At 43.3% G+C, this 26,309-nt stretch overlaps 2 protein-coding genes across 3 annotated transcripts; both read right to left on the bottom strand.

Moving 5' to 3' along the window:
* Positions 1-497: 497 nt before the first annotated feature.
* LOC119654799 lies at positions 498-11,309 on the bottom strand. Of its 2 annotated transcripts, none has more exons than XM_038060351.1 (3): positions 10,989-11,309; positions 1,890-2,112; positions 498-1,826 (listed from the first exon to the last, which is right to left on the bottom strand). In XM_038060351.1, exons 1-3 carry the CDS (start codon positions 11,001-11,003, stop codon positions 535-537), a joined length of 1,530 nt encoding a protein of 509 aa, XP_037916279.1. In that variant the 5' UTR covers positions 11,004-11,309; the 3' UTR covers positions 498-534. The 2 variants fall into 2 exon arrangements, with proteins under 2 accessions (XP_037916279.1, XP_037916278.1); XM_038060350.1 differs by having other exon boundaries at positions 10,773-11,307.
* A 7,582-nt stretch (positions 11,310-18,891) lies between these two features.
* On the bottom strand, positions 18,892-24,865 carry LOC119654116. The gene is made up of 3 exons (XM_038059278.1): positions 24,662-24,865; positions 19,059-19,230; positions 18,892-18,966 (listed from the first exon to the last, which is right to left on the bottom strand). The coding sequence occupies exons 1-3, from the start codon at positions 24,724-24,726 to the stop codon at positions 18,892-18,894; spliced, it is 312 nt and encodes a 103-aa protein (XP_037915206.1). The 5' UTR covers positions 24,727-24,865.
* Positions 24,866-26,309: the final 1,444 nt, after the last annotated feature.

Consider the following 26,309-nt stretch of genomic DNA (forward strand, 5'->3'; position numbering starts at 1 on the left):
ACGCGCTTATCTTAAGAGCGAGGAGCAGGCTTAAGGTCTTAACTTGTAGGAACGTCTTTTAATCCTGAGTGGGGCAAATTCAGACCAGGAGCGGATTGATGAGTGGAAGTCGAAGGCAATGTACATGTAAACATGTGAATTCTCTCTGGCAGCCGTTTTTCGACCTCCGCTCCGGAAAGTGCTCAGAGGATCATCTACCACCACAAAGTCCTGCTATAATTTTATGTAGAATCGTCCGAGTCCAACAGCTTGGCACTTAGTGCTAGATAAAATCCTGCACCAGCCGAAATTGTGTCAATTCGATTAAAAACTAGCAAGGATATTACTATAATTGCTTCAGAAGCATCTACGTTCAACCTATGGTAAAAGTTCCGGATGAAATGAAAACTTGCACGCATTGAACGTTGCATTCTGATAGGCTTGCAGAGTGATGTTTTCTCTATATAACACCAATTGGGTTGGCCGGAATTGGAATGAAGTCAAACGAACAACAAACATTTTGTGCTTGCAGAAAAAATGAAAGAAACATTTTTATTACCTTTGAAAATTCGTTAGGGCTGACACTATAACTAAAATTTCATTAATATATTGATACAAATGTGGCTCTAAAATTGCGTATGGTTGCAGAATTTTAAATTCCCTTAACGTATAAATTATATCTCTAATTTGTTGTCGACAAGCTGGCTCACGTACCCGCAATGTTGGAATACTAAAATCTTTCACTTTACTCGAAGTCAATTGGCTATTTACAATATTCAAATTGTTGCTGGCACGCTGTGCGCAAGCATTCAGTTTGTTCGCCGCTGTCGTCGCACCCGTCGACGTGAACCGCCTCATCTTCACATCCTTTATACTATGCTCCTCCGTCTCGTCTGCCGAATCTGTCGTGCTGTCCGTTTCGAACTCGCTACGATGATTGGCCAATGCCTGTCCAGGATCCGCAACCAATGATAAATATTTTGGAATCAGATTTTGAAAATTGCATGCATTGAATATGGCCAGATCGTCATGATTGCCAACGAAAGCTTCTGAAACGTAGCTGATCACGCCAGCCGGGGTTATTGCCAAGATGAACTTGAAGAACTTACAATCTATGGTGTCTAAGGTCGGACAAGCCTCAGGCCGAATTTCAGTCTCAACGCACTCAATCAGCGATTGAACGTAGGAGAGTTTGGAACGAAACGTGATCGGTAGATTCTTGTGTCGTTCGCAGTACTTCTCGCCGTCCGGCCATCGAATCAGAAACTTTAGATATTTCGCAAGCTTGATAACGGTCCGCGAGAAAATCTTCTCGACCTCAGATTCTGGATATTCGAAATACTCGGCCAGCAAGGCAAAGCTTTCGTTCAACCTCAGCTTTTTCAGCGTTATGAGTAAATCCACGAATGGGATTTTCGCTTTTTGGAAGGCAACATTTTTCAGAATTGTCAATCTTTCTGCCGACATGCCCACATGCAGTTTTGGCGATTTGGCAATTAATTCTTCTGTGACAGTTCGAATGGTTTTTTTCACTGGCGCTTTTATGTAGATTGTAGGTCGCCTCGCGACTCCTGTGTTGAAATTCCCATTCGCGCCAATCATTGGTATTGTGAATTTCTTATTTCCCGCCAGTTTGATAACGGTCCCGGGAACGAGTTTGACACCAGTCCCGGAAAACGTTTTGTTCTCGCTACCACTCATTGTTGTGATATTTTGAATCTTAGTAAGCGTCACGGGTCTTGTGATAGGTGTGAGTTGCTGGGCTCCCGTCAAACCACCTGTTGACGATGGTGTGAGAGCGTAGACCACTGGGAATTTCGCATTCTTTACAGGTCTTTCATTTGTGTCTGGAAAAGGATGCGGGACGTATTATTACAGTTTGAACTCGAAGCGTATAATAAGGCTCTTACCGCCCGATGAGTTATTCCGTTTTAATGATGATGTGAGTTGTATAGCTTTTGGTGTACTAGTGAAAATACGATTTGCTATCGTAGCAGCGGGTGCCGACTCTTCCTGACTTTCGTATTTAGCAACTGATGACGGTGCCGATTCTTCTGCATAATCGTATTTAACTGATGATGTAGACTTCTTCGGTGCTTCCGTTTTGGTAGGAGCTTCTTCTACCAATATTTCCTAAAAAATAGAAATAGCTTTTAGTATTTTAGTCCGGCAATTGTACATCAGTTGGAAGATGTCATTGACATATTTACTAAAGAGATAGTAGCGGGTAGTGCTCATTTTTGACTGTATAACACCTCTGTATGACAGGGACACTGGCAAAGGTGCTTGATCTGCTTTCGGGAAAGGAACTGCTTATCTTTACTTAGAACCAGAACAAAGCTTTGACAATGTCGGTGCCGTTCCCAATCAACGTTTGCTGAAAAGTAAACGCAAGGTGTTTGGGTAGCAGAGCACGTTCTAGATTGGAAAGAAAACTAATTGCCAGACTTCACTAGTCAGCAATCCATTATCAACTGAAGAGCAAGGAAAACCTGTTGACAAATGTAGTTTTTGTTTGATGGTATAGCATTTTGAGCATCGTTTTGCTATCATCATCCACGGCGAAGCTCTTGCAGGTGATCGCGAACTTTTCGAGAGTCCTGTGAAGGAATTTAAAAATACGTTCCTCATTCAATTATGAGCAACTGAAACTTTTGTAGGTGACCTGGTAAAGTACCGTACCCTGCGGATAGGGATTGCTCGTGCAATACATCTCTTTGGTGTCAATACTACTTGCTTTTTACTGATTTTGAGAAAGCTGTCGACAGTGAAATGTTCTACGCAGGAGGAACATTCCCAAGAAACGACACCTGACGATGCAAAATGCCGCGTGTTGCCGAGCGGTTAAAAACCTCAATTATGTTGATAACATCTGTTTGTCCTCGCACCAAGCCATCGACCGCGGCCAAATGGATCTGAATTCGGAAAAGGAGTAACAAAACCAAGGTTCTCACTCTGACGGATAAGAATGCAAATTTAGAAATTTCTGAGGTAGTTCTTCGTTTCCGGATGGCTTAAGTGGTTAGACCACTAAGTTGTGGTAGCGGTTCCAGTCTCATTGGTGGCAGAGGGATTCATTTTCGTGGATGTCAGATACCAATAGACTCAGCTGTGAATGAGAACCGGAGTCAGATCAGGATAATAATCTCGAGGGAGCGCAATACTGACCACATTGCTTCCTACAGCGTACTGTAGTGTACCGTTACGGTCTTGAAGTGCTCTAACAAACTTCAAGGCCCTGACCTAATATAATTATTATTATTCAGATGCCACATTTGACCTAGCCTAGTGTTACTAAGTGCCAAACAATTAAGTACAGACGATCCTATCTGCTTAAAAAGAATAGAGGGGGTTCGACAGGAGTGGCCAGAGATAGATGAATAGGAAAATTTGTCGAGGAACCCTGCAACATCGAGTACGTTTGCAGAATTGTGTACTTTTGCATGATTTTAACCAGAGTATGTGAGAGATTCAGGAGATTTATGGAAGCGATGAGGGATTCAGGAACAATACTGTAGCTGGAAATTACTAATCGAGGTTTTTCATTTGATACCGACATGACAATATTCGGTGAAAAAGGGGTGTACCCCCTTTAGCACATATGAGGACCTGCAAGCTTAAAGATTCGTAGTACCCATATTTCCACCAAATATTAGAGAGGGAACCTTCCCGTTTCTCATGCAACATCTTCCTTATCCCCCCCCCCCCCTACTCCATTGTGGTGTGGCGTCGCATCAAAGGTGCGAACCTAGGCGCCAACAAGAATTCGCCCCACCGCTGCATTCAATGACCGCAGAAACAACTGACGGTCTGACATGAGACTGGGGCGAAGGAAACGTCGGAGAAGTCAATTTTTGTACCAAAAAAACAAAACGAGTCGTCCCTCGACCCCGGCGGTTTTTTTTTTCGGAGTTAGGAAAACCCCTTGGCTTTAAACGGCATATGATTACTGCATACCATCCACAGTCCAATAGTAGGGAAGATTGGCATCGGACCCTGAACGCCGTTCTAATTGCCCATGACCATCCATCGTGGTCGCGAACCTTCCCTTTCATCCTCCTCGACCTCCGTACAACAGGTCATCGAGAGGAGGTCGCGAGCAACTCAGCGAGAGGTCGCGGCCAGCCCAGGGGAGATGGTTTACGGGGAAAATCTACGCCTCCCCGCCGATCCTGTTCTGGACATCAGAGCAGGGTTAAACGACTCGGAACGTAATTTCGAAGATGCGGCCGACTCCACCATCCAGACACGCGACATTGGAGGTCAACACCACCAGGGATCTCGAGACGTGTGACCAGGTCCTCATCAGGGTGGACGCCTCTCGTAAGCTGCTGCAACTACCATACCATGACCCCTTTCAAGTTCTGGAACGAGGCGAGCGCTCGTTCAAACTCGGTACCCGAGGCGGACCCAAGTGGGTGTCCTTGTCGAGATTGAAGGCCTTCGATGAGCCGGCGGCCGCTTCGAAAGAGCGCCCGAGAAGCGTCAGATTCGCCCGGTGACCGCCATTGGCGGGATCACGCGAACGGTTTGCTTCGCTGTACCCGCGGGGACGCGAACCTAGACACCAACATAAATTCGCCTCCACCACTGTATTCAATGGCCACAGAAACAGCTGACGGTCTGACATGACACTGGGGCGAAGAAAATGTCAGAGAAGTCAGTTTTTGTAATAAAGAAAAAAAAAAGTGGAGACACGTCCGCCGACCCCGACGGTTAGAAAATTTTTACATAATTCTACAACGTTTTAATTATTTTAATTCATGCATAATTGTTGCATTTGTTGTTTAGAGGAAGATGATAAAATTGTTCACTGCACTTGATGATATTTGCACATTAAGACGGGAAACTTTATCAGGAAAACAATAATAGGGTTTAAATCGTGCTGTGGCTAAAGTGATAACATTTGATATGATATCAAAATACTTCCCTTTTAAGGGACCATATCTTTTTAGAGCTAACAAACGTGCGACATTTTAATGGGTTTCAAGGAAAAGGATCTTTTGCTTCTTCTTTCATACAGTACCGGTAAAAGTGATAAAACACCCCCCATTTTCAAGATATCGTAAGATAATTAAATGATCCTCAGAACCTTAATATGTATCTGAAATGATCACACCATATTCCATCCTCCTATGTAATTTCGGTATAACAAATCGAGTGACTAAATAAAGTTAAATTTCAACTAGGTAAAAATGATAACACAGAAGCAAGGAAAAAGACATTTTCTATTTAGTCGTAGTATGAACTTCTGTCCTGTAAAGAAAACGAAAAGTATTTATACAATTGTTTTTCAGTATTTACAGCAGCTTTTTAACTAATTTTGAGTAGTCAATTCCTGATACCGTGTAGAGCAAAGATTTTGACCGCCAAGGAATTGAAAATTATCATACACTATTTCGAAATAATTTCAAGACACAAAGGTATTAGAGACTACTGTATCTGCATGGAGCCGGACTGCAAGAAAATATATAAAAAAAATTCTATAAAATTAGGAAAAAGAAAAATAGAGATAGAAAGAAGAAAGCTGAGTTTCGTATTTTCCAGTGTATAATGCAAAAATATGAAGTGTCTAAATTCGATGTGTTACATCAGAACACCTAATTTAATTGCTGAGTGTAATGGAGTGCCATCCTCTTCGGTAAATAGAAATCTTCGGTTTATTATTTTAAGATTTTTAAAAAAACAGGAAGTATATTATTAGTACATATTCTTTTCACCACCGCTTTACTATCTACCCCACCAACTATGTTTTATATGGAAATAACCCCATTTTTAGGGACCATAGGTTTTTAAAGGGGTTGACTACCACGATTCTATATTGGGATTCCTCGGACATGTGAAAGGAGGGTGTAAATTTTTTTCCACAGAAAATGGTGTAGAGTTCCAGGCGAAACAGTGAGGGCTCAAAATAGTTAACCCAAAAGGTGTAACAGGTCGTTCTCAGAACCTATTCAGCCGAAAAATCTACGGAGCCAGTATTCAGGCGATACGTTTGTTCCCATAGCTTACATCAAAATACAAATGATAACGGACTCCGAATTATTCAATTAGCAGTGTCACAGGAAATGGTGGGACTACTTTCAACCAAATTGACCACGCGTTGATCGAACGCCGCCACCACTCAGCCTTGATGAATGTCAGAACATGTTGGGGGGGGGCAATATAGACTCGGATCACTATCTTGTTGGTATGGTGCTCCGAGCTCGAATAATAACACCACCCAGAATCCCCTCTGACAATCAGGTCAGAGTTAACACTGAAGCCATCCACAACACAGCCCTCCGCAACACCTATAAGAGGGAAATGGATGCCGCAATAACCGCGGTGATCTACACAATCACCTGAAGAACGTTATCATTGATACGGCCACAAACATACTTGGCCCCAGCCGCAAAAAGAGTCGGAACGGCTGGTTTGACGATAAATGTAAGCTAACAACGGAGCGGAAGAATGCTGCATACCGAGTAATGTCGTATTCTCAAAGAACGCGGACACGGGCGGAGACTTATCACGAACTCCGTCGAGCGGAGGAGCGGCTTCACAGACGGAAAAGGAAACCTAGGAGAACCAACATGTCTGTCTGATGAAGCCTTACACAACTCGATGTCCATCCTGCCGAGACAACGATGGAAATTTGATTTTCAATAGAATGGGCATATTGGAGCGACGGGTTGAGTACTTTGATGAGCTACTGAACAACCAGAACATCGACGAGTTGGAGGTCCCGCCAACTGAAGACGACGGACAAAAACTGCCACTACCAAGTATAGGAGAAACAGTCCGTGCAATTCATCGGGTTGAAAACCATAAGTCGCCAGGAGCCGATTGAATTACAGCGGAATGGGTAAATATGGAGGCGACCAATTACACCAAGTGGTTCATCAACTTATGCTGAAGGTATGGGACAGCGAATCAATGCCTGACGATTGGCAACGAGGCATTATCTGTCTCATACATAAAAAGGGAGATATCACACAGTGCAGCAATTATAGAGGCATCATGTTGCTGAGTACCATCTATAAGATATTCTCCGCTATCTTGCTAGGCCGGATAGCCCCATACGCCCAGAACATCATTGGCCCATACCAAAGAGGCTTCACTCCAGGCAAATCAGCAACAGATCAGATTTTCTCTCTGCGGCAAGCGATGGAAAAACTGTTGGAATATGGACAACAGATGCACCATCTCTTCATCGACTTTAAAGCCGCCTATGATAGCACAGCCAGGGTAAAACTATACACGGCCATTGGAAAATTCGGTATCCTGACGAAGGTGATAAGATTGACTAGGCTGACCCTGACCAATGTGCGAGGCCAGATAAAACAAGAGGATCACTCTCAAGACCATTCGGCATCAACAACGGTCTACGACAAGGGGATGGCTTATCATGCGTCCTCTTTAACCTCGCCCTGGAGAAAGTAATCCGTGATGATGAGGTAAATGCAAGCGGTACGATCCTCTTTAAGTCCACCCAACTACTGCTCTATGCTGATGATATCAGCATCATGGGGAGAACCAACCGAGACGTACAAACTGCCTTCTTCCAGATAGAGCAGGCGGCGATCGGTGCGAGATCTTGGGCTGCACATTAATGGAGGCAAGACGAAGTATATGGTGGCAACGTCAGCACCAAAAACCAACATCAAACCGCATTGGTCAAACGGGAAGAATAAAGATAGGAGACTACAACTTTGAGACCGTTGATAATTTCTCCTATCTGAGGTCGAAAATCAAAACCGATAACAACTAGGATGATGACATCCGCGCACGGTTATTGGCAGCCAACAGAGCCTATTTCAGTTTACAAAAACTGTTCCGCTCGAAACGTCTCACCATAGGGTCAAAGCTCTTACTGTACAAGACTATGATCTTGCCAGTGCTCATGTATTACTCGGAGACTTGGGTTCTTAGCAAGAAGAATTGCGAACTCTTGGCCGCGTTCGAGAGGAAAATCCTCTTTTGGCCCCCTACATGAGGATGGACGATTGCATAGCTTACATAACGACGAAATCTATGAGCGGTACCATGACCATCGAGTTGTGGATAAAGTCCGGCCCAATAGGTTACGGTGGGTGGGTCACTTAATCCGTATGGATGAGGATGATCCAGCCCGGAATGTCTATAAGGGCAATATCTATAGTTGAAAAAGAAGACGAGGCAGACCCTGCCTGAGATGGAGCAATCGCGTAGGTCAGGACGCGAGACAGCTTTTAGGGATATCGAATTGGTGGACTTCGGTGCAAAACCGAGATGTCTCAAGTTCCTTATTAAGGCAGGCCTAGACCAGATACCGGTTTTTGCGCCGTTGATGATGATATCGACCACCGAAACATTGACCAAAACGTTGGAAAACGCTAAAAAAAGAGCACATTTAGGCCTTGATGGCTAAGGCAAACATTTTTAATATGAACAGCAAAAAAATGTTTTTTCCCAGAAACAAATGGGCCCACATTAAATGGCCTATCCTGTAGCATCGAATATTCTTGATAAATTTTGAATAAAAACGAGTAAATAGATTTAAACGGGTTGACGAGGTTGATTTCCTTTATTGGCTACGAATTTGTTGAAAAAAAAAAAACAAGTCGGGAAACCGGAACCTCGGCGTTTCAGGTATGAAAGGTTTTGTTTGCTTCTTCTGTGAATATATTTGAGTGTAGAACTATCCCATTTGTTTATGTATGCATTTAGCATGCCAGACTACTCATCTTAGTGACATTGATATTTAGTTGCAGTAAATTTACATGGTGAAGTCAACTGTGAGCTACCGTAGCCTTGTTAATAATAGTACGATTTTGATAGAACTTGGGGATAACATGTTTCATGTTATATTCTATACTACTACAAACTTTTTAAAATCTAGGATAAACTTAAGAGGGGTTCCCACTCAATTTCCCCAAAGATATAATGTACTATTATTAACTTCATTTGAGCAGATATCGATATGGAGAGTATTTTGAGGCCTGGGCACCATATAGATGTAGCTTCATATTTTTTTTTAACATTTTTCGGTTGGGTAGTTGCAAATAAAACCTTAAAAGAACAGGTACAGTATTTCGGGGAACAACTGACCGCCGCGATTTAGAGTGGATCATATTGTGTGGGGCATGTACAATGCAATATTGCATCATACAAGTCGCCGCTCGGCGCGATATAACACGTTTTGTATGGTTTAAGAGACATATCGAAAAGCTTTACTAATTCTGGCTAGTTGCACTGGAATTCAGCGTCAAATCGTGGCGACACGGAAATCTTTCTCTCTCTAGGGGCCAGTTTAGAAAAGACAATATCTGGTTAATTATATGCTTCCGCAGCCGCTTTTTGAGAAAACAATTTGAGACCGTTATTGTGAACTTTGTTCCAAAAATGGTAAAGCCGCCAAATCTGGACATTCATGGTTGCTCCTAATTGGAAGATTTTATTGAAACCATTTCAGGGAATCCCCATTTTCGGTAGTTTCATGTTTGCTAAAATATTTTAGAGCAAATTGAGAGAACGTTCCGGTTCAATATTTCGCCCACGATGGGGTTTCTACCGTTCGCTTTGATACATAACCCAACAAAATCGCTTCAAGTTTGAAATCAACTGAGGACACATCAACAGATAGAAAGTTTTCAGGTTAGTGTGGAAATTATTCAATCCAAAAGAGAGTTGCCGAGGGAACAGGTGAAATATGTTCGATGCAAAAAAATCAACTGTGGCTTCTACAGAATCGAAAATTTGCGGTTCTCTCCGAACTCAATAAAATCATCGATTTCGTGGCATAAAATGGAATTAGCCGCAGAGAAAACAATCAACCTAGCATGACCGCGTTAGACTCGATAGCAATGCTCAAGCACCCGAAGGCCGATAAGCCACCGGCAGATAAGATACGTAGCCAACCGCGAGCGAATCGAATGCGTGAAAAGCGCGCCAAAATGCCGCCATTCGAGTTGAATGTTTTCTTAATGAGTTTATTGGCATCCCGCGCGGGAATCAGACCGCAAAACATGAAAGTACACGCCGATTCCGCGGGCTCCACAACAATCCAAAAACTACTCGACCGAAACTCGCTTCCTCACGGTTTTATCGCGTGAAAGCAGGAAGCAAGTCGGCACCAGCCTCGAGCAGGGGGAAAGCCGGGAATCTAATTCCAAAACAAAGCCCTCGCCTAGCTGACCCCGGAAACCCTTCAGCAACACTCTCCCATTCCCAGGCATCTTTGCCATTTCAAAACCGGTTCCCGGAACGAAAACGTAACGAGCCAGAAACAAGAGCGGGAACTCGGCGCAAATAAGCATCCAAATCCAATCGAACTAGAAGCTCAGGGCACGCAACGAACGTAAACACATCGCGTCACTCTAGAGTAAATGACCCCTAGTGAGGCCAGGGAGCGGAGACGCTGGCTCCCGTCCCCCGGCCTGAGCAAAGTCGATCGAACGTGCTCCGGCTGCATGACCCGGCCAGAAATAAACCCACAAATCCCCATTTGACACTTTCCCGATATCCCCTGCCATTTTTAGAATTTCCACTCCGGCAGCAGCGGCGGCGGCAGGCTGGACGAGGCGTCGTTTGACGCGAGGCGCGGTGGCTTCACTTTGACATACGCCATTTCGACAGATGTCTGACATTTTGTTTTGTTGACGATTAAAAATTAATTCACGGAAAGTGACACCAGACCCTCCAGCACCCCCAAAACAGGGTGCAGACAAACCAACCAAACGCACCGTCGACACTTCCGGGACACATTACACTACCAACACGGAAAATTCAAATTTCTGACGAAAAATAAAAATTTCGAATACGTCATTTACCTTGGCGGGCTCGTCGCCACAGTCCGTCGTACCGCCAGTGTCGCCCTCGCCGTCACCAGCATCCACGGCAACTTCACCACCACCACCACTACTACACTCGTCTATAAGTGCATCGTCGCCACCACCGCCACCATCCTCACACTCGACTTCGCCGTCGCCGCCGCTGCCAGCACTCACTTCAACGACGTCAGTGTTCCCAACTTTTTTTAACCTCACCGCTGTCAGCGCCATTTTTCTTTCCTCCTTTTCCACCAGATTTTCACGATTGTCAGCCTCTTGCGTGCCCTTTTGGTTGCTTGCTGGCGCCCCCGGGACCACGTCCCATCTACATTCGCACTTGCTGTGCACGGAAACGCGAAATCAATGTTTGTTTTGATGCGTTGAACCGACTCCTATTCCACTAATTTGCTAGATTTAATTTGACAAATGCGAAGTTTGACAAAAATTTTACGGACGGGCGACACACGAGAAATTGTACTTGTATGGTGTTGGTGCGACAGGAACTATCGCAGCGCCCGTGGTGAGATTGTTCACCACTCACAATTCCACTAGGGAAATTTTATTACATGATTTTCTAAGTGCATGATGGGTTGCCTGATGGGGAATGACGGTATTTTAAACGCGGCACGAGGGTGGTCGCACCACTTCAGTTACAATATCACAATAAACACTGGAGATTGATAGCTTTGTACTTCATAACATATGAACCAATTAGAAATTAATAAATATCTAATATTCATCGGGGCGATGGTCGAATTAGCTGAGGGTGAGCCTCTCGATTTCATATCGCTGGTTCGCATCCCGGTTACATCATAGACGCTAATTGAATTCGGTTTTGTCCTTGGTCTCGATACTGAAGGCTTAACTCACAGAGTATTTACGGGGTCATCCCGTGTGTCGGATCAGTGGAATCGAATTTTTTTTGGCTTCAATTATATCTAGATCTAGTGGGCAAAGTAATTTTTTGGTATTCGGGGTCGTTCGGAAATTATAGTGTTAAACACGTGATAAGTCACATGCCAGATTTACGTCGATCGCCGTAATAAAGCGCGCATTTATCGGTCCGAATGACTTCAATAAAAGGACAAGAATTGAAGCCAAGGCTACATGTGTTTCTTCAAGAAACCTAGAGTTTATGGACTAGGCATAGCAGATTAATGACCAGTTTGGGTTTTATGACTAAAAATCGCATTCTACTTTTTAAATACGTTTTTCTCAAAACATGTTGAAAATCTCCTGCCACCATAGCCCAAAATCTACCCAACCAGATTCTTTGAAATTTTCAGGACTTATTCAGAATATATTTCTACGGTCCGCAAACTAGGATAATTGAGATTCATTCAGTAGTTTTTTTTTATTCATTAAAAAAGCCTTAAAAAAACATTAAATTAACAAAAAAAGTTTAACATGGCGCCAAAAATTGAGCTTTTAATATTTTTTAATAATCCTATTCTGCGGACTGTAGTTAAGTCTGCACGTGAAAATGCCGTTTACTTTTTTTTCTTTAAAATGATCGCAGGGCCCTGTAGCGGCAGCAGAAAAACACCTTTTTTTGGAGATGAGTGTATAAATTGCTCTGTATTTCCATAACGACCTATGCGATCGAGCTGAAAAAATTACTATGTATGCCGAAGATATTAATAAATATATGGCGAAAAAATCGTATTTATATCTTTATCCACTTCTTCACAAAAAATTTCTAAAAAAAGCGAAAAAACGGCCTTCACACTGGATGACCCCCTTTAGTGATGATGAAACTAAATCACAGTCTCATTGAAAATGGAGTAGGAAAAAGAACAATGAGAAAGAGTATACTCTGTAAATGTTTTAAGTTATACGAAGTAGTAAGGCATTCGTGATCACAATTATTTAATTTTTATTGTAACCAAGTGGAGTTTTAAATAGGCGTTCGTTAGGAACTTTATAATTAGTTTAACAAAAGGATAATCAAAGCAAAATATCTCAGAGAAAAGAAAAATAATGAAGTTTTCGCAATTATTTACAAATCCATCAGTAGAGGGGGATCCATAAGTTCCGGGAATTACGCTGTGGTGGGGAGGGAGAGTGGGGGAACCTATTGTTTGACCACATGTCCCTCAGTGTTACGCCACCTGCGTCAATGTGCGAAGTTGTGTCGCTTGAGTGCATCGGTTCGCCTGTGAGATTTTTTTTAGTGAAATAACTTTTTACATTTCTGAAACGTAATGGCAGATTGTCGAGAACAACGCGCGGCTGTGAAATTTTGTTTCCTGTTGAGGGAAATCGGCCACGGAAACTATTGTAATGCTTAAGACTGCTATGGGGATGCTGCCTTAAGTAAAACCAGAGTTTACGATTGGTTTTCACGTTTTAAAAATGGAGAAATGTCTATTGAAGAGCAACTTTGTTCAGGACGCCCCTCAACGTCAAGAACTGAAGAGAATGTCGACAAAATCAATGCCCTCGTTCGCGAAGATCGTCGCCGAACCATTGATCAACTCTGTGAGATGTCGGAGTGTCATGGAGTTCAATTCAGAGAATTTTACCCAAAGATTTGCACATGAGAAGGGTTGCAGCCAGATTCGTCCCGCGCCTTCTCACAGGCGAGCAAAGGGAGCGTCGACTTCAGGCATGTTTTGAGCTTCAAAATCAGCTCGAAGAGGACCCTGAATTTTTTCCAAGTTGATTACTGGTGATGAATCGTGGTGCTATGGATACGACCCCGAAACAAAGCAGCAATCAAACCATTGGAAGACAGCTGGCTCTCCTCGTCCCAAAAAAGGTCACTAAGTGAAGTCAGATCAAGAAAATGCTCATTTGTTTCTTCGATTGCAGAGGTGTTGTGCAGGCGGAGTTCGTTCCCCCGGGTCAAACTGCCAACCAGAAGTTCTATTTGGAGGTTTTGAAAAGATTGAGAGAGAGTATCCGGAAGAAAAGGGTAGATCTTTGGCGCACAGGCGACTGGTTTTTCCATCATGACAAGGCGCCGGTCCACACCGCCCTTTCCGTGAAGCAAGTTTTGGCCGAAAACGTCATGACACCGATTGTGAAACAAAAATCGCTGGAAAGCTTACAGGACATCCCGATAAGTGAACTTAAAAAAAGTTTTGAACAATGGAAGAATCGTTTGGAGAAGTGCGTTGTAGTCAAAAGCGAATACCATGAAAGTGATCAAAATTTGGTGTAAAAATATTGAGAAAAGAAGTTATGACGAAATTCCCGTTTTTTTTTGGGTCCCCCCTTATTTGCACAGTGATGTTTCGGTAGAGTTAGTCAAAGCTTGGCCGAAGCTAGATAGGTCCGCTGCTCCTAGGGCAGAGGTGAGACAGCGTCTGATGAGTTGCCTCTGTTCTAAATGAAATCTCAAACTGTCTTCGTTCCTAATTTTTGAATACTTTTGAATAGGGGTCTCGCGATCGTTATGGGGTTGCGCCGATCGTGGAAAAATTGCGAGAATGGCGTCTTCGACGGTATGGTCACGCAATTCGTGCTAACGAGAATTCACTTGCCAAGATTCAATCAAAGTCGATTGTAAACGATCAAAAGACAGGCCGAAACAACGGGGGGATTTAAAAGCCTCGAGATTGCATCCAGATCAAACATTTGATAGAGCCAAATGGGAAAGCCGGTCACGACGAGCCGAACCCGCATGTGAACAGGACAAAGACTGAAGAAAAAGAAGAAGAAAGAAAAAATTGAAATCTGCAGATTGCTAGTTCATACAGTTCTATCCCTTGTTGGTGACCTTCAGGGCAGTTAGGGGATAAGTAACCTTTTAATCTCCACGTCAGAGGAGAGCCATTAACTTATTATGGTAAATATGCAATAAATTAATAATGAATGCTATTGGAGACTCCGCTTACTCTCTGAAACGCCTGTATGTTACACGGCCATTCAGACTATTGTGACTCGCCTCTCTACCTTTCTTAAACGTACTTGGAACCGTGTTTAATGAAGAATGGTGCACGATCTTGCCTCTATAGTTCAGGATCAGAGATCTTTAAGACAACGCCAGGTGTTCCACTGAGGAATATTATGAGTGAAGAAATGTTATGACTGCAAGTGCCTATACAAATCGTTGTGGTCGGATCCGCAGATGACCTTCGATTACCATCTCAACGCACTATTGGGTCTTGACTAGGAAACATTGGCCTGGGATGATGTCGCCTAATATTCTGGCAACCCTCAGAGCCCTCAGCTACTTTTAACGGGTGGCTTACGATATAGGGTGTGACCTCTCCGGGGTGCCCGAGTAAGTAGTTCTGACCCCCTAGTTGGCAGTATACCTGCGTTCTAGGTAGTAGCCTTGAGAAAGCCTCTCAGTGAAGAGCGAATCGCGAAAGACCGGAACACGTCAGGACACACTTGGAGTCCTCGTAGCCGTCGGCAGCTTTCGATAGACGTCGACGGTATATTTTTTATGTGTGAGCTTAACTCTGCCAAGGTGGTAGCTGTAAAATATATTAGGAGCCAGCCCCTTCGGGACCATGGTCGGGTAGTGTTCATTGAACCGGTGTTAGTAGACGTGTTCCCTGAGCGAACGCTGATCCGTCCGTGAATTACGGGATTAGGTAGGTAGGTCAGGCCTCAGGGTACTGGGGTAGGGACAGTGTTTCCGAGGATACACCTGTTCCTGACTATTGCGGCCCGCTCCCTTGCACTGCTAGAGAATTTTTCATGAAGAATAAATCTAAACAAACAAAACAAAATCGAAGAAATAGCAGGAAAGGAGGAAGAGCTGAGTGCGTTAGGGCGCAGCAAAAAAATGCGTCGTTCACGGCAGTGATCAGTGAAAAAGACAGCGAGGGCTGAAATACCCGATGTGACACCGGAACGTCCAAATAAAGAGGAAGCCTCACCAAGTGGCGCGACTGACGAATCGGGGACGGAAACTCCAATACCCTGTAGTGTAGAATCGCTAGTCCTGAGCAGGTGCATTCGGACACGAACCGAGTAGAAGTTCAGTCGACCGTCCTAATTATGATGGCATTGGAGGAACTACTGAACCGCATCTCTTTCTACAGGCGAGCGTGGAAAGAAACGAAAGAAAAATCCACTACAAGATGAAACCCGAAGACAACGGAGCAGTGGTGCCTTTCATACGGAAAACAAAGGGAAGGGGGTCCTCCTCGAAGCGGCCAAGAAGTTACTGGGGGAGAAGGCTCTTCTAGTCTAGAGCCTATGTGCTCTCGAGAAATCCGAAATCTTGACTGCTTCATAGAAAAGGTTGAAACAGAGGAGGCCATAAAGCGTGAATGTCCAGAGGACGAGGAGCATGCCCGGATAGGTATCACCCCCGCACACAGCTCCCGCTGTGGTGGAAGTTCCTAAGCAATATGCGAGAAAACCCCTTAGCAGCGGGAAAATTAAAATTGGGTGGGTAGAATGCAGGATACGAATGCGAATAGTCCCCATCAAGTGCTACAGGTGTCTGGACAATGGACACACGTCAGCAACTTACAAAGGACCGGACAGGAAGACAACATGCCGGAGATGCGAAGACCTGCAAAAGCGAAAGTTGCGTTTCTTGCAGGGATCGTGGTGCGTTTGGTGAGAGCGTCGCACACACTGCGGACTCGGGACGATCTCTAATCCTTGGGGCGGAGTTGAAAGGGGCACGAATGGCATGATCTGCATTTTACAAATTAAAATACACCGGAGTGCAATCACTCACGGCTGGCAGAAACTGGTCAAAGAGGACCCGTGGGGACTTGACTGTAAGCTTGTCACCCAAAAAATCGGGGCTCTGCGGAAGCCCAGACCAGATGGACCGCATTGTACGGGCATTATTCTCCAGACAGCCTGTACGGGTTGATGTCAATAGCGTGGAAAGCGTCGAGGATTGCCCCCTTTTCACAATGAAGGAGCTCGTAAAAGCGGTTCTCATCATGAAAAACAAGAAGGCGCCAGGTGCTGATGGTATCCCAGCGGAAGTTTACAAACTGGTGTCCGCCAACGGCCAGACTGGCTTCCCGGGGCGTTCAACGCTTGTTAAAGAAGGACATGTCCAGAATCGCGCTGATCAGCAAGGGAAAACGGAGCCCCGGAGTTGCAGTCTGCATACCGACCGCTGTATATGCTGGACACGGGAAAGTGTCAGAGACTTATCCCGGAGACACTCCTCCTATTTGCGTTAATGGGCAGAAACTCGAAGGCGTTGATTAATTTCTACATCTAAGAAGCATTCTTTCTGCGGACGGCGGCACCAAACTTGATATTAACTGACGCATTAACAGTGGTAAAACCACCTTCTCTGCGCTTCAATGTTTGGTGCTACTATATGGGAGTAGTATATGAAAAACGAGCACCCTTGTTACTCAAAAGCACCAAGCTTTTGTCAATTTATGTCTACGTCGCGATATCGGGGTATTCTGGCTTACAATAACTAACGATGAACGTTGTCGGTATACGGGCCAGATACCCGTAAACGTGTTGATTAGGAAGCGAAAGAGAAGAGAAAGAGATCAAGGCTGTTGTCGAATAGTTGGATCGTCAATGGAACTTGTGCCGCTTGATCTGTAAGGGGAATTGTTTCCAATAATTTGGCGTGAGCTCCATGGCTGTGAATGTAGACCTCCTTTTTACAGTAGGTTCTGCAGTTCTCCCTGAATATGTAGTAAACCTATCAAGTTGTATGCCCAGTTTAACAATTGTCTATACAGAAATCCTCCTTCAACATCTTTAACGCCTTCCAATATTTTGTCTGTTCATCTTCAGATAACTTGTGAGGTGTGCCTGTATGGCGCACTCGTTGCCCCATGCGTATTAGCTTTTAGTCGATCAATCTGAATTGGATCTGTCTGGTCATAACGCCACAAAATTCGTATATATTATATATGTCTGCATATGCTTTCCATATTAGAAGTTCTCACACAGCGATGTTGTCTCCATTCCAATAATTTGATTTGTAGGATTAATCAATTTTAAGTCATCCAGGAAATCACTAAATCAAGCGTTCAGTACTCTTAATGCCGTACTCAACCTCGCTAATTAGGAATCGTTGTGCTCCAGTATTCAGTAGAGCTCATAGTATGATGGTCTCAGCTACTGGTCAACAATAATATCGAAGGTCACCAGAATATTATTTTTCCACAATTTGAATGAGAATTCCACTGAAATAACCTGGACATTGTAGGTCTAAGTGGAGGGAGATGGTAGGACTTGGCAGAGTAACCCTCTCCCTCTTGTGGCACTGTAGTAGATTCGAATTTTCGAATATCACAGGCATACGAGCCAAGATATTGGGGACATGTTGATTAGAAGGAGAAAGTGCCATTAGATAGGGCTCACATTGGCAAAAGGCAAGAATTCCATTGCGGATGATCCCATCCAATGGAATCCGCTACTCCAAGTGAGTCGCCCCGAAGACAGACGCCCAAAAGTGAAGGAATAATACAAACTTCTTGGAAAATCGTGGCGCGTACTGACGCGTTATTGCCCACATGGAATTTTATGCCTACGTATAAGACACATAACTAAGAACTAATGGTACAACTGTTATCATCCGAATAACGCGGCTGCTGGAGAAAATATCAAGAAAATGCATTACACTGTTTTGAATGATAAGAAAGGTAAAGTGACTGAGATGGTTGATATTCGCAAAGACGTCGAAAGAAGTTGTCAAATCCACTTTTTTCTCGAGCATTTGCGGATTAAAATCATCCTGAAGAAGTAGCTCGATGGCAATCTGCAATATGGCCCAACTTCGCCTAACTTCATTATTGTGGAAATTCTTGGCAATTCCTGAGAATGATCCCAAACTCCCCGACCTTCTTCAAAAGTGCAGAAGTTTTCCAGCTATATTTCCATCTTTTTAGATCGAGAAGAGAAATGCTCCACGCGAAATTAACAGAATTACTTTGATCAAAAGGGTTAAAAATTTGGCCTTAAAATTTGATGAATAAGAGTATTGCAAAATCCTTCAGGATAACACCTAGCACATCCGCTCGTAGTCCCACACTTCTCAATAGTATATATTTTATCAATTAATATTACCGACTCACCTCTCGTTTTGAGTTTGTCACGCACAATCGACGACTCCTAAATTTTGCAGTTGGCGGCCTATTAACGGACCCATTCAAACTTTTCTCCTGGAAAAACCATTGATAAATCGTTATGACCTCCACATTTTACACATAAATCAAAATTTGCTCACCAAACTTGGATTTGAATTATTTTCTTTCCTCTCTGATTTAGAGTATCTCAACAGACTGAGCTGGAAATTTGGTCAAAATTGATTTGTATGTACTTATGTAAGTATTAACGCCATCAATTTTTGAATATTTATTTTTTAACTTTAGTCCTTACTTCAAATAACGTTGGGTTCACGTTCACATTTAAGATCTTTCGCCCATGCACAATTCTGATCGATTCCTTTTCAAAATGTTTTTCACAGACACGATCATTATCTGCATTTATCACGCCGGGCGCGAATGGCCTTAAGTTCGCAATCCATTCATGGCTGTTTTCTTTTGGGAATCTAAATGAAATAGGTAAATTCGGGAAGGTTACTAAATGACATATATAGTATTTGTCAAGGTTTTTGTTTTTTAGAGGAATCATCAATTATAATTGAAACAATTCGGAAAATGAAATTTTGGCTCTCGTCGCTTTGGACTTCAAATTCCTTTGAGATTTTACCTCAGTGTAGAACTCGGTTATGTTATTTACAAAGCATGCTGGTCCTAAGCCCAGGTAAAGAAGGAGGAAAAAAAAACAAAAAAGGGACTAACCGTTTTGTCCGAGGCAGAGGCAACTCTTCAGACGCTGTCTCACCTCTGCCCTGGGAGCAGCATGACCGAAAGTGGCAACAGATGGAAAAACGCTCTACCAATTCGATGTGTGGCGAGTGTAACAAAACCGCTTCGTGTCTCTTTTGTTGTTCATCAAGGAAGTGCCCCTCAACATTACTCTTTGTTCTTGTTTTGGACACCGTCACACGGGACATCCAACGTCCAATGCCCTATACACTGCTTTATGTAGATGATATTTTCCTAGCATCTAATAGCAAAAATAATTCCGAGCAATTTCTCCCAAAATGGGATGATTGCCCCTTGCAACACGGTCTCAGCTTGAATCTAAATAAAACTAAATTTTTGACGACCGATCCCCATGAAACAGGCACAATCACTGTCAGCGGCAGTGACCTGCCCAGAACTAAGCAATTTAAATATCTTGGGTCAATGCTATCAGCCAACAGAGAATTGCGTTGTGAAATTGCTTCACGTATTAGCGCCACCAGGATGAAGTATCGTTTCACAACTGGTGTTTTTTGTGATCGACGTATCAACGAAGGTCTCAAATCTAAAATTTACCCCAGTGTCATCTGCCCTGTTGCTCTCTATGATAGTGAATATTGGCCGACTCTAAAAGGCAATCAACGGCGTCTTGCGGTAATAAACACAAATATGTTGAGTTGGACTAGTTGCATGACATGCTTATATCACATCCTTAATGAGGATATCCGCGATCGATATGGATTTGCACCGATCGCAATTTGCGGTAACGGGTATTTACTCGCCAAGACTGGTCTGAACATCGAAGTTGATGGTAAGTGACCAAAAGACCGGCCAAAACAACGGTGGCTTGATGCGCTAGATGGGGATTTGAAAGCCTCGCGATTGCATCCAGATCAGGCTTTTGATAAAACGAAATGGCGAAACCGATCGCGACAAGCCGACCCCACTTGTATACAGGACAAGGACTGGAGAAAAAGAAAATGTTAGCTCGATGTAGAACGTAACATTTGACCCGCATATATTTCGATCTGATAGTAGCTATTAGTTTTTCCAGAATAGACAGATGTACTCCCTGTTTACAATCTGAAAATGGATGAAGAGCATATTAAATGATCCAAAGGGTGATGATGTGGTTAGTGCGGGGGGATATTGAGCGGAACTCAGTCTGCTCTCTGTCGATAAAGCTTTCCAGGTATTCTTTAATGGATTGCAGGATAATTTTGGTTGATATCTTTGCGACGGCAATTGTTGAAGTTACGCTGAGAACCGTGATGAAACTCTTAAGTCGCTTGCCATCGTGGATGAGGAGTCGACTGTTAACGTGCCTCATAAAATCATCATGAAATTTACGGCCACCTGTAAGTTCTTTCGTGATGTGGCACGCAGTAGCCAAGTCGTTATTATTTTTTGCAGCGTTTCTGCCTTCCTGACTAGTGCAATAACAAGTTCACTTTTGTCACGGTGCACGTTACGACGATGTACTTCTCGAGATTTTCAAAGTTGTCTAAACTCAAGCGTACCACATTTGCCCCCACTTGCAGCGGCAATCGGATCTTTCAGTTCCCTACACTCCTCTGTTCGCTTACGAGTCCCGGAAGTCAGCCAGATCTTATGGTATCCCGGGGAGTGGCTAACAACATCACTTACACCGGAGAAAAGAGCTCTCTTGGTGGTGGCCTATTGCGCACCAATATTCTCCGTCGAACTGACCAAGAAGGCAGTTTTCCAGTTACCACCACAGCCGGTTTTCAGGAGCTGACAATGTTGAGCTTAAAGGGTCGAGCATGAGCATGCGAGAAAACGCATGAGCAATACGCAAGCGAAAGCAAGTGACCAAGTGGTGATCTCGCTCCAGGCCGATGTCAATGCCTGCCTTGTCGCACACCCAGGAGAGAACCCCTAAATCTATTACTGATCGCAATATAGTCGACATAGCATGCAAATCACCCATTACGATTGTAATGTCACCTTGAGGAGGTCTTTCCTGAATTGTATTGAGTTGAGTCCTTCTCATCTGCGTCGAAAGTTCCCGTTGGTGTCCCTCATCACAGACCGGAATTTTGCAGTAGTATTCTATCCAACACCGATTCCCAGGACAAGAAGAAGCGCCTAGAGCGAATTCACACTTACTCCCGGCAGACTTGCCAAAAGACAACAGCATTATACCACAAGAGGGAGTGAAGTTGTCCTCGAGATCACAAGCGAGCATTCTTGGGGACCTCGAAAACGTAATCGAGGAGCAATCACATATTCTAGAATTCCACCGTAAACGACTGACAAAAGCAAAAGGGCGCAGCTGAAAAATCATTCCGATTTGGAGGCATAAAGGAATTTAAGATATGCAAGCTGCTACCTAACAAATTTCTATACCTTCTAGTCTCCTTTTATAACAGGCAGAGAACACTTTGAGTCAATTATTAACCCCCGGCTAACAAGGAAGTCCCTACCTTAGCGGGACACCAATTTCCCAGTTTTATAGTAAATACAATTATTCTGGATGAAGTTTAGCCCACATTCCCTGAGGCGCCTGAGAGTTACATGGCTTTTTAAACTGCAGTGACACTTTGGAGAGCCAAATGAGCTTGAGTCTGGATATGGCGTCTTATGCAAACTCCCATTCCCGAATTAGCTAGCAAAATGGCATACCAGGGCATGTCCACGGGGACCTCTCTGAAGGTATACTAAAGTGCAGACAGACTTAAATGATCAACCACTGCAAATTTTTAAGAGTGAGGTATGGCGGCGGTGGAAAAAATCAAATTTTGTCTATTAATCAAACACTGATTTTTAATGAGAAAAATACCGTTAAAGCTGAAAAATTGTTGAAATAATGTTACCCGGAAAAGTGCCCGTCGAAATTAGCCATTTGCACCCGTGTTGAAACGCAACTCCACGCCGAGGCCCGAAGGTCTCTTCTTGCTTGAGCATAACCACAACCCCCATGAAGCTCCCACTAGAGGGCTAACCGCAAACAACCGAGCTGTACTCACATACAACAGGAATTCTGCCGAAGTATGTTAGTCCAGGGGCTATCCCGGTTCCCATGGTACCCTGGTAAGGTTTCGTGACCAATTGCCACTTCAAATGAGTCCCCGTCCAAACTCGGGTCTGATCGTCCTGATTAGGCTTTTGGAGCATTCGCCTACTGTATCACGGCCGGCAAGCCAAAGTGAATACAGCGTCTCCCGGTACCACCACTATGGAGGTTCTCCTCGGCCACTTGGTTTTGGTTCAGCTCCGCCTTCCTCACCTACCTAGCGTCGGTACATAACAATCGATGAAAGGTGTATACATCATCATACTCCGGAATCAAAAAAAGCGTCAGGCGAATGGAGACGAAAGAGCGGAAACCGGCCAAATTGTCCGAAGGCACAACAATCAGTAGGCAAGACCATGGCCGCTGTTTGTTGGGACATCCATGGAATTTTGCGTTTGAACTTTCTTCCGAAGGGTCAAACATCAACAACGATTATTATATGCATTAATGGATCGATTGGTTCATACAATTGAGCAAAAAATGCTTCACATGGCAAAGAAAAAATCGCTGTTTCACCAGGATAATATGCTGATTCACAAGTTCATGAAAACGATTGGGAAATTGTACGATTCACGATTCGAATTGCTCGCACACTCCCATATTCACCAGATCTGGCCCGATTGACTCCTACTTCTTGGCAGATCTCAAAAGGAAGCTCCAGAAAAAAAGAGATTCAGCTTCGATGGTTAAGTTATAGCCGCAAGTTAGGCCTATTTTCAGGCTAAAGACAGTGTTTTATAAGAAAAGCGTCGAAAGTTTAGAAAAACGCTGAATTGACTGTATCGCTATGGAAGGCAACCATCTTAATGAATAAAGTCGAAATTTACAAAAAAAATGCATTTTTATTGATTAGTTTCGGGACTTAATGACCCATGTATTATATAATTTGGGAATGCGGCTATCTCAACTTCAAAAATTGATCGAATTTTCCTGTTTTGTTTTTGTGTAGAGGCAGCTAAAGTAATCGTTGTTCTCACAAGCTGCAAGGATTCGTCAATTCTTGCTCAAACCATATCGTCCTGATCTTTCCATTCCATTCTTTTGTGATGAATCCCATAAGACTGAAAACATGCCCATTAGTGGTATCACAAATTACTATAATTACTCATTGCACTCTCAGTTGAAATTTGAATTTTATTTGTTAGCCAGTGGCCAAACAAAGACACAGACTGAGGAAAAGTGTTCCTTTATAATAATAATCGTTGACGCGACAATCCAATTTGATTTGGGCCTTGAAGCGTGTTAGAGTAATTAGTTCCTGATTGCGACGGTACACCACAGGACAACGTAGGAGGTAATGTGGCCAGCACTACGGTCGCTCGTGATTATTACCCTGATTTGACTCAGGTACTCACTCACAGCTCTGTCGACTGTTATCTAACTTCCAATCACAATACAAATTCCTCTGCCACCAGTGAGATTTGAGCCGCGACTCAAACTACTTTCCCTATCATCGGCGTGCCCCCTCTCTACCCCCCTTTCAATGAAAGATAGAGTTGGTTTCCAAAATAAGATAGTCATCATTTCTAAATAAAACAAACAATTCTAAAATCTCAAGCCATTGCAGATCGTCTACAATTTTTTATAACCTAACAAGGTCGCCTGAACATTTTTGAAATGTGAACAATGTCCCCATCAGATTGGATTCAAAATCTACAGCTCCAAGATTTATTCGTTCAATCGCGCATCTATTGTATTACAGGCTGCCGGTAAAAAGAGCTAACATTTATACTTCCACAAATTTTCAGGCAAAATCTGGACTCCTCCCCATCTTTAAATTCAAACGCCAGCCTGGACAGTGAGCTTGTCTGTGGTGAAATAGCTGAAGTATCTTAGATGGTTTGTGTTCTAGATATTGATATAAAAAATGATGCAGTCACTAAATTTCCCTGATTGCCATATGCCAAAAAAAGTTACGGAACCGCAGTTTTTTTCTAATCTAAGCAATTTGATTACAAATTCGGTCGGGACTGACGAATTTCCTGCTCTAATCACACTTATAAGTTGGTCTCGATCCACACCTCTACGACTAAAAAACTATGCTGAAAACAACATGCGAAATGCCGCCATTTACTCCAAGCCGCGAATCACAATTTGGTTCGAAATCGCCCAATGCGCCAACTTGGTGTACTCACCTAAAAAAGGATACCTTGTCGGGTCCCGTTGATTTAGACTCGCAGCCTTTCACGACACACCTCATTTTCACGCAAATATGAGGTTCTCAAATCCTCTTTTCTTCCAAGGACTTGGGTGGAAACCGTATTCAATTGAGAAAATTGGATTGAGATCGGAAAATATTAAAAGTTACACAGGAAATTGACAGCTTGTCAGAGATTTGACGTTTCACTGAAAACGTCAGCGGGTTTTTGACAAGGACGTTCACATTCCGATACGGGTACTTAAAAATGGCTTCCAGAAAATGAAATCTCTGGGTTTGGAGACCTGGGTCTTATGTATAAATTGAAATCAACAACCGGAAAAATATGACAATAGCTCGGATTTTAAAGCTCATATTTATAAAAAATTACCATATTAAGTTTTTCTATTATTTAATGATAATATTTGGCGCGACAATCCAATTGGATCTAGGCCTTGAAGCGTTTTAGAGCACTTTATTTAAGACCATAGCGGTAGACTGTTGGAGGCAACGTGGTCAACATTGCGCTCGTCCCTGATTGTTATCCTGATTCGACTCAGGTCCTCATTCACAGCTGAGTCGATTGGAATCCGACATCCGATTACGATACAAATTCCTGCACCACCAGCGAGATTTGAACCGTGACCTTACAGATCGGCAGTCTATTGGCCGAAACACAATTCCGTTGGGTCTGGCACGCAGATGAGAGAAGCTGCGGCCGGCACGCAACTCCAATGCACAATAAAGATTTAAGGTCGGCAAAGATCGCTCCACGTTGGCAAGGTTCGGTCCGATGACAGATTACAGCCGTTTTAGCATGATTTCGTTTAGGAAACTGTCGTAGGCACTAATTTAATTGCAAGTGCCAATTAGGAATGTCACTAGCATTATTTCCGAAAATTCCATTCATCAAAATAGAATTTCATCCAACTGCATGATTGAATTAACATAATAAATGCATGAAGGTACACTATCCCCGCACAAATTCGCGGCTTTGCAAATAATATTCACGTTTATGCTATTACCAAATGCATCTTGCTACTGGTTTGACTGCGCCGCCCGCATTCGAAGCACCGCGCGCAGCAACCGTCATCATAATTATGTTGAATTATCCATGTTTCAAGAACTTGTAAAAGAAATTACAAATAATGCAAATAAAGAAAGTTGCCTACAGGATTCTACAATGTACAAAAGGTTAAATCACCCATTTGACATGTAATGAACTCATTAGACCAGGGAAAAACTCGAATTTTCACCTTTTATGTAAAACCTGGTCATTCAAGCGAAAGACTCACTTTTTAATAATTTAACCCCCAATGCCATATAAAATCCTGTAAAGTGGTGTACAAAGATTTTACGAATTTGCCTGGAATTCGGGCGGCGCAGACAAACCAGTTTCAATCATGCAATTGATGCCACCAAGAGTGCACTTAACTCCGGCTTAAGTATGAATGGAAGATTTGGAAAAAATGCTAGTAGTGCCTACGACAGTTTCCTAAACGAATTCATGCTAATTAATGCCATTCAAATTGTAACAGAGGAAAACAAACAGTGCCGCCATATTGCAAATGACGCAACCAACTCTTTTCTGCGTGCCGCATTGTGTACCGCACTTATTGTATTATATATTGCCTCATATAAGTCCG

The sequence above is a fragment of the Hermetia illucens genome, chromosome 4 (assembly GCF_905115235.1).
Source record: "Hermetia illucens chromosome 4, iHerIll2.2.curated.20191125, whole genome shotgun sequence".
Classification (NCBI taxonomy): domain Eukaryota; kingdom Metazoa; phylum Arthropoda; class Insecta; order Diptera; family Stratiomyidae; genus Hermetia; species Hermetia illucens.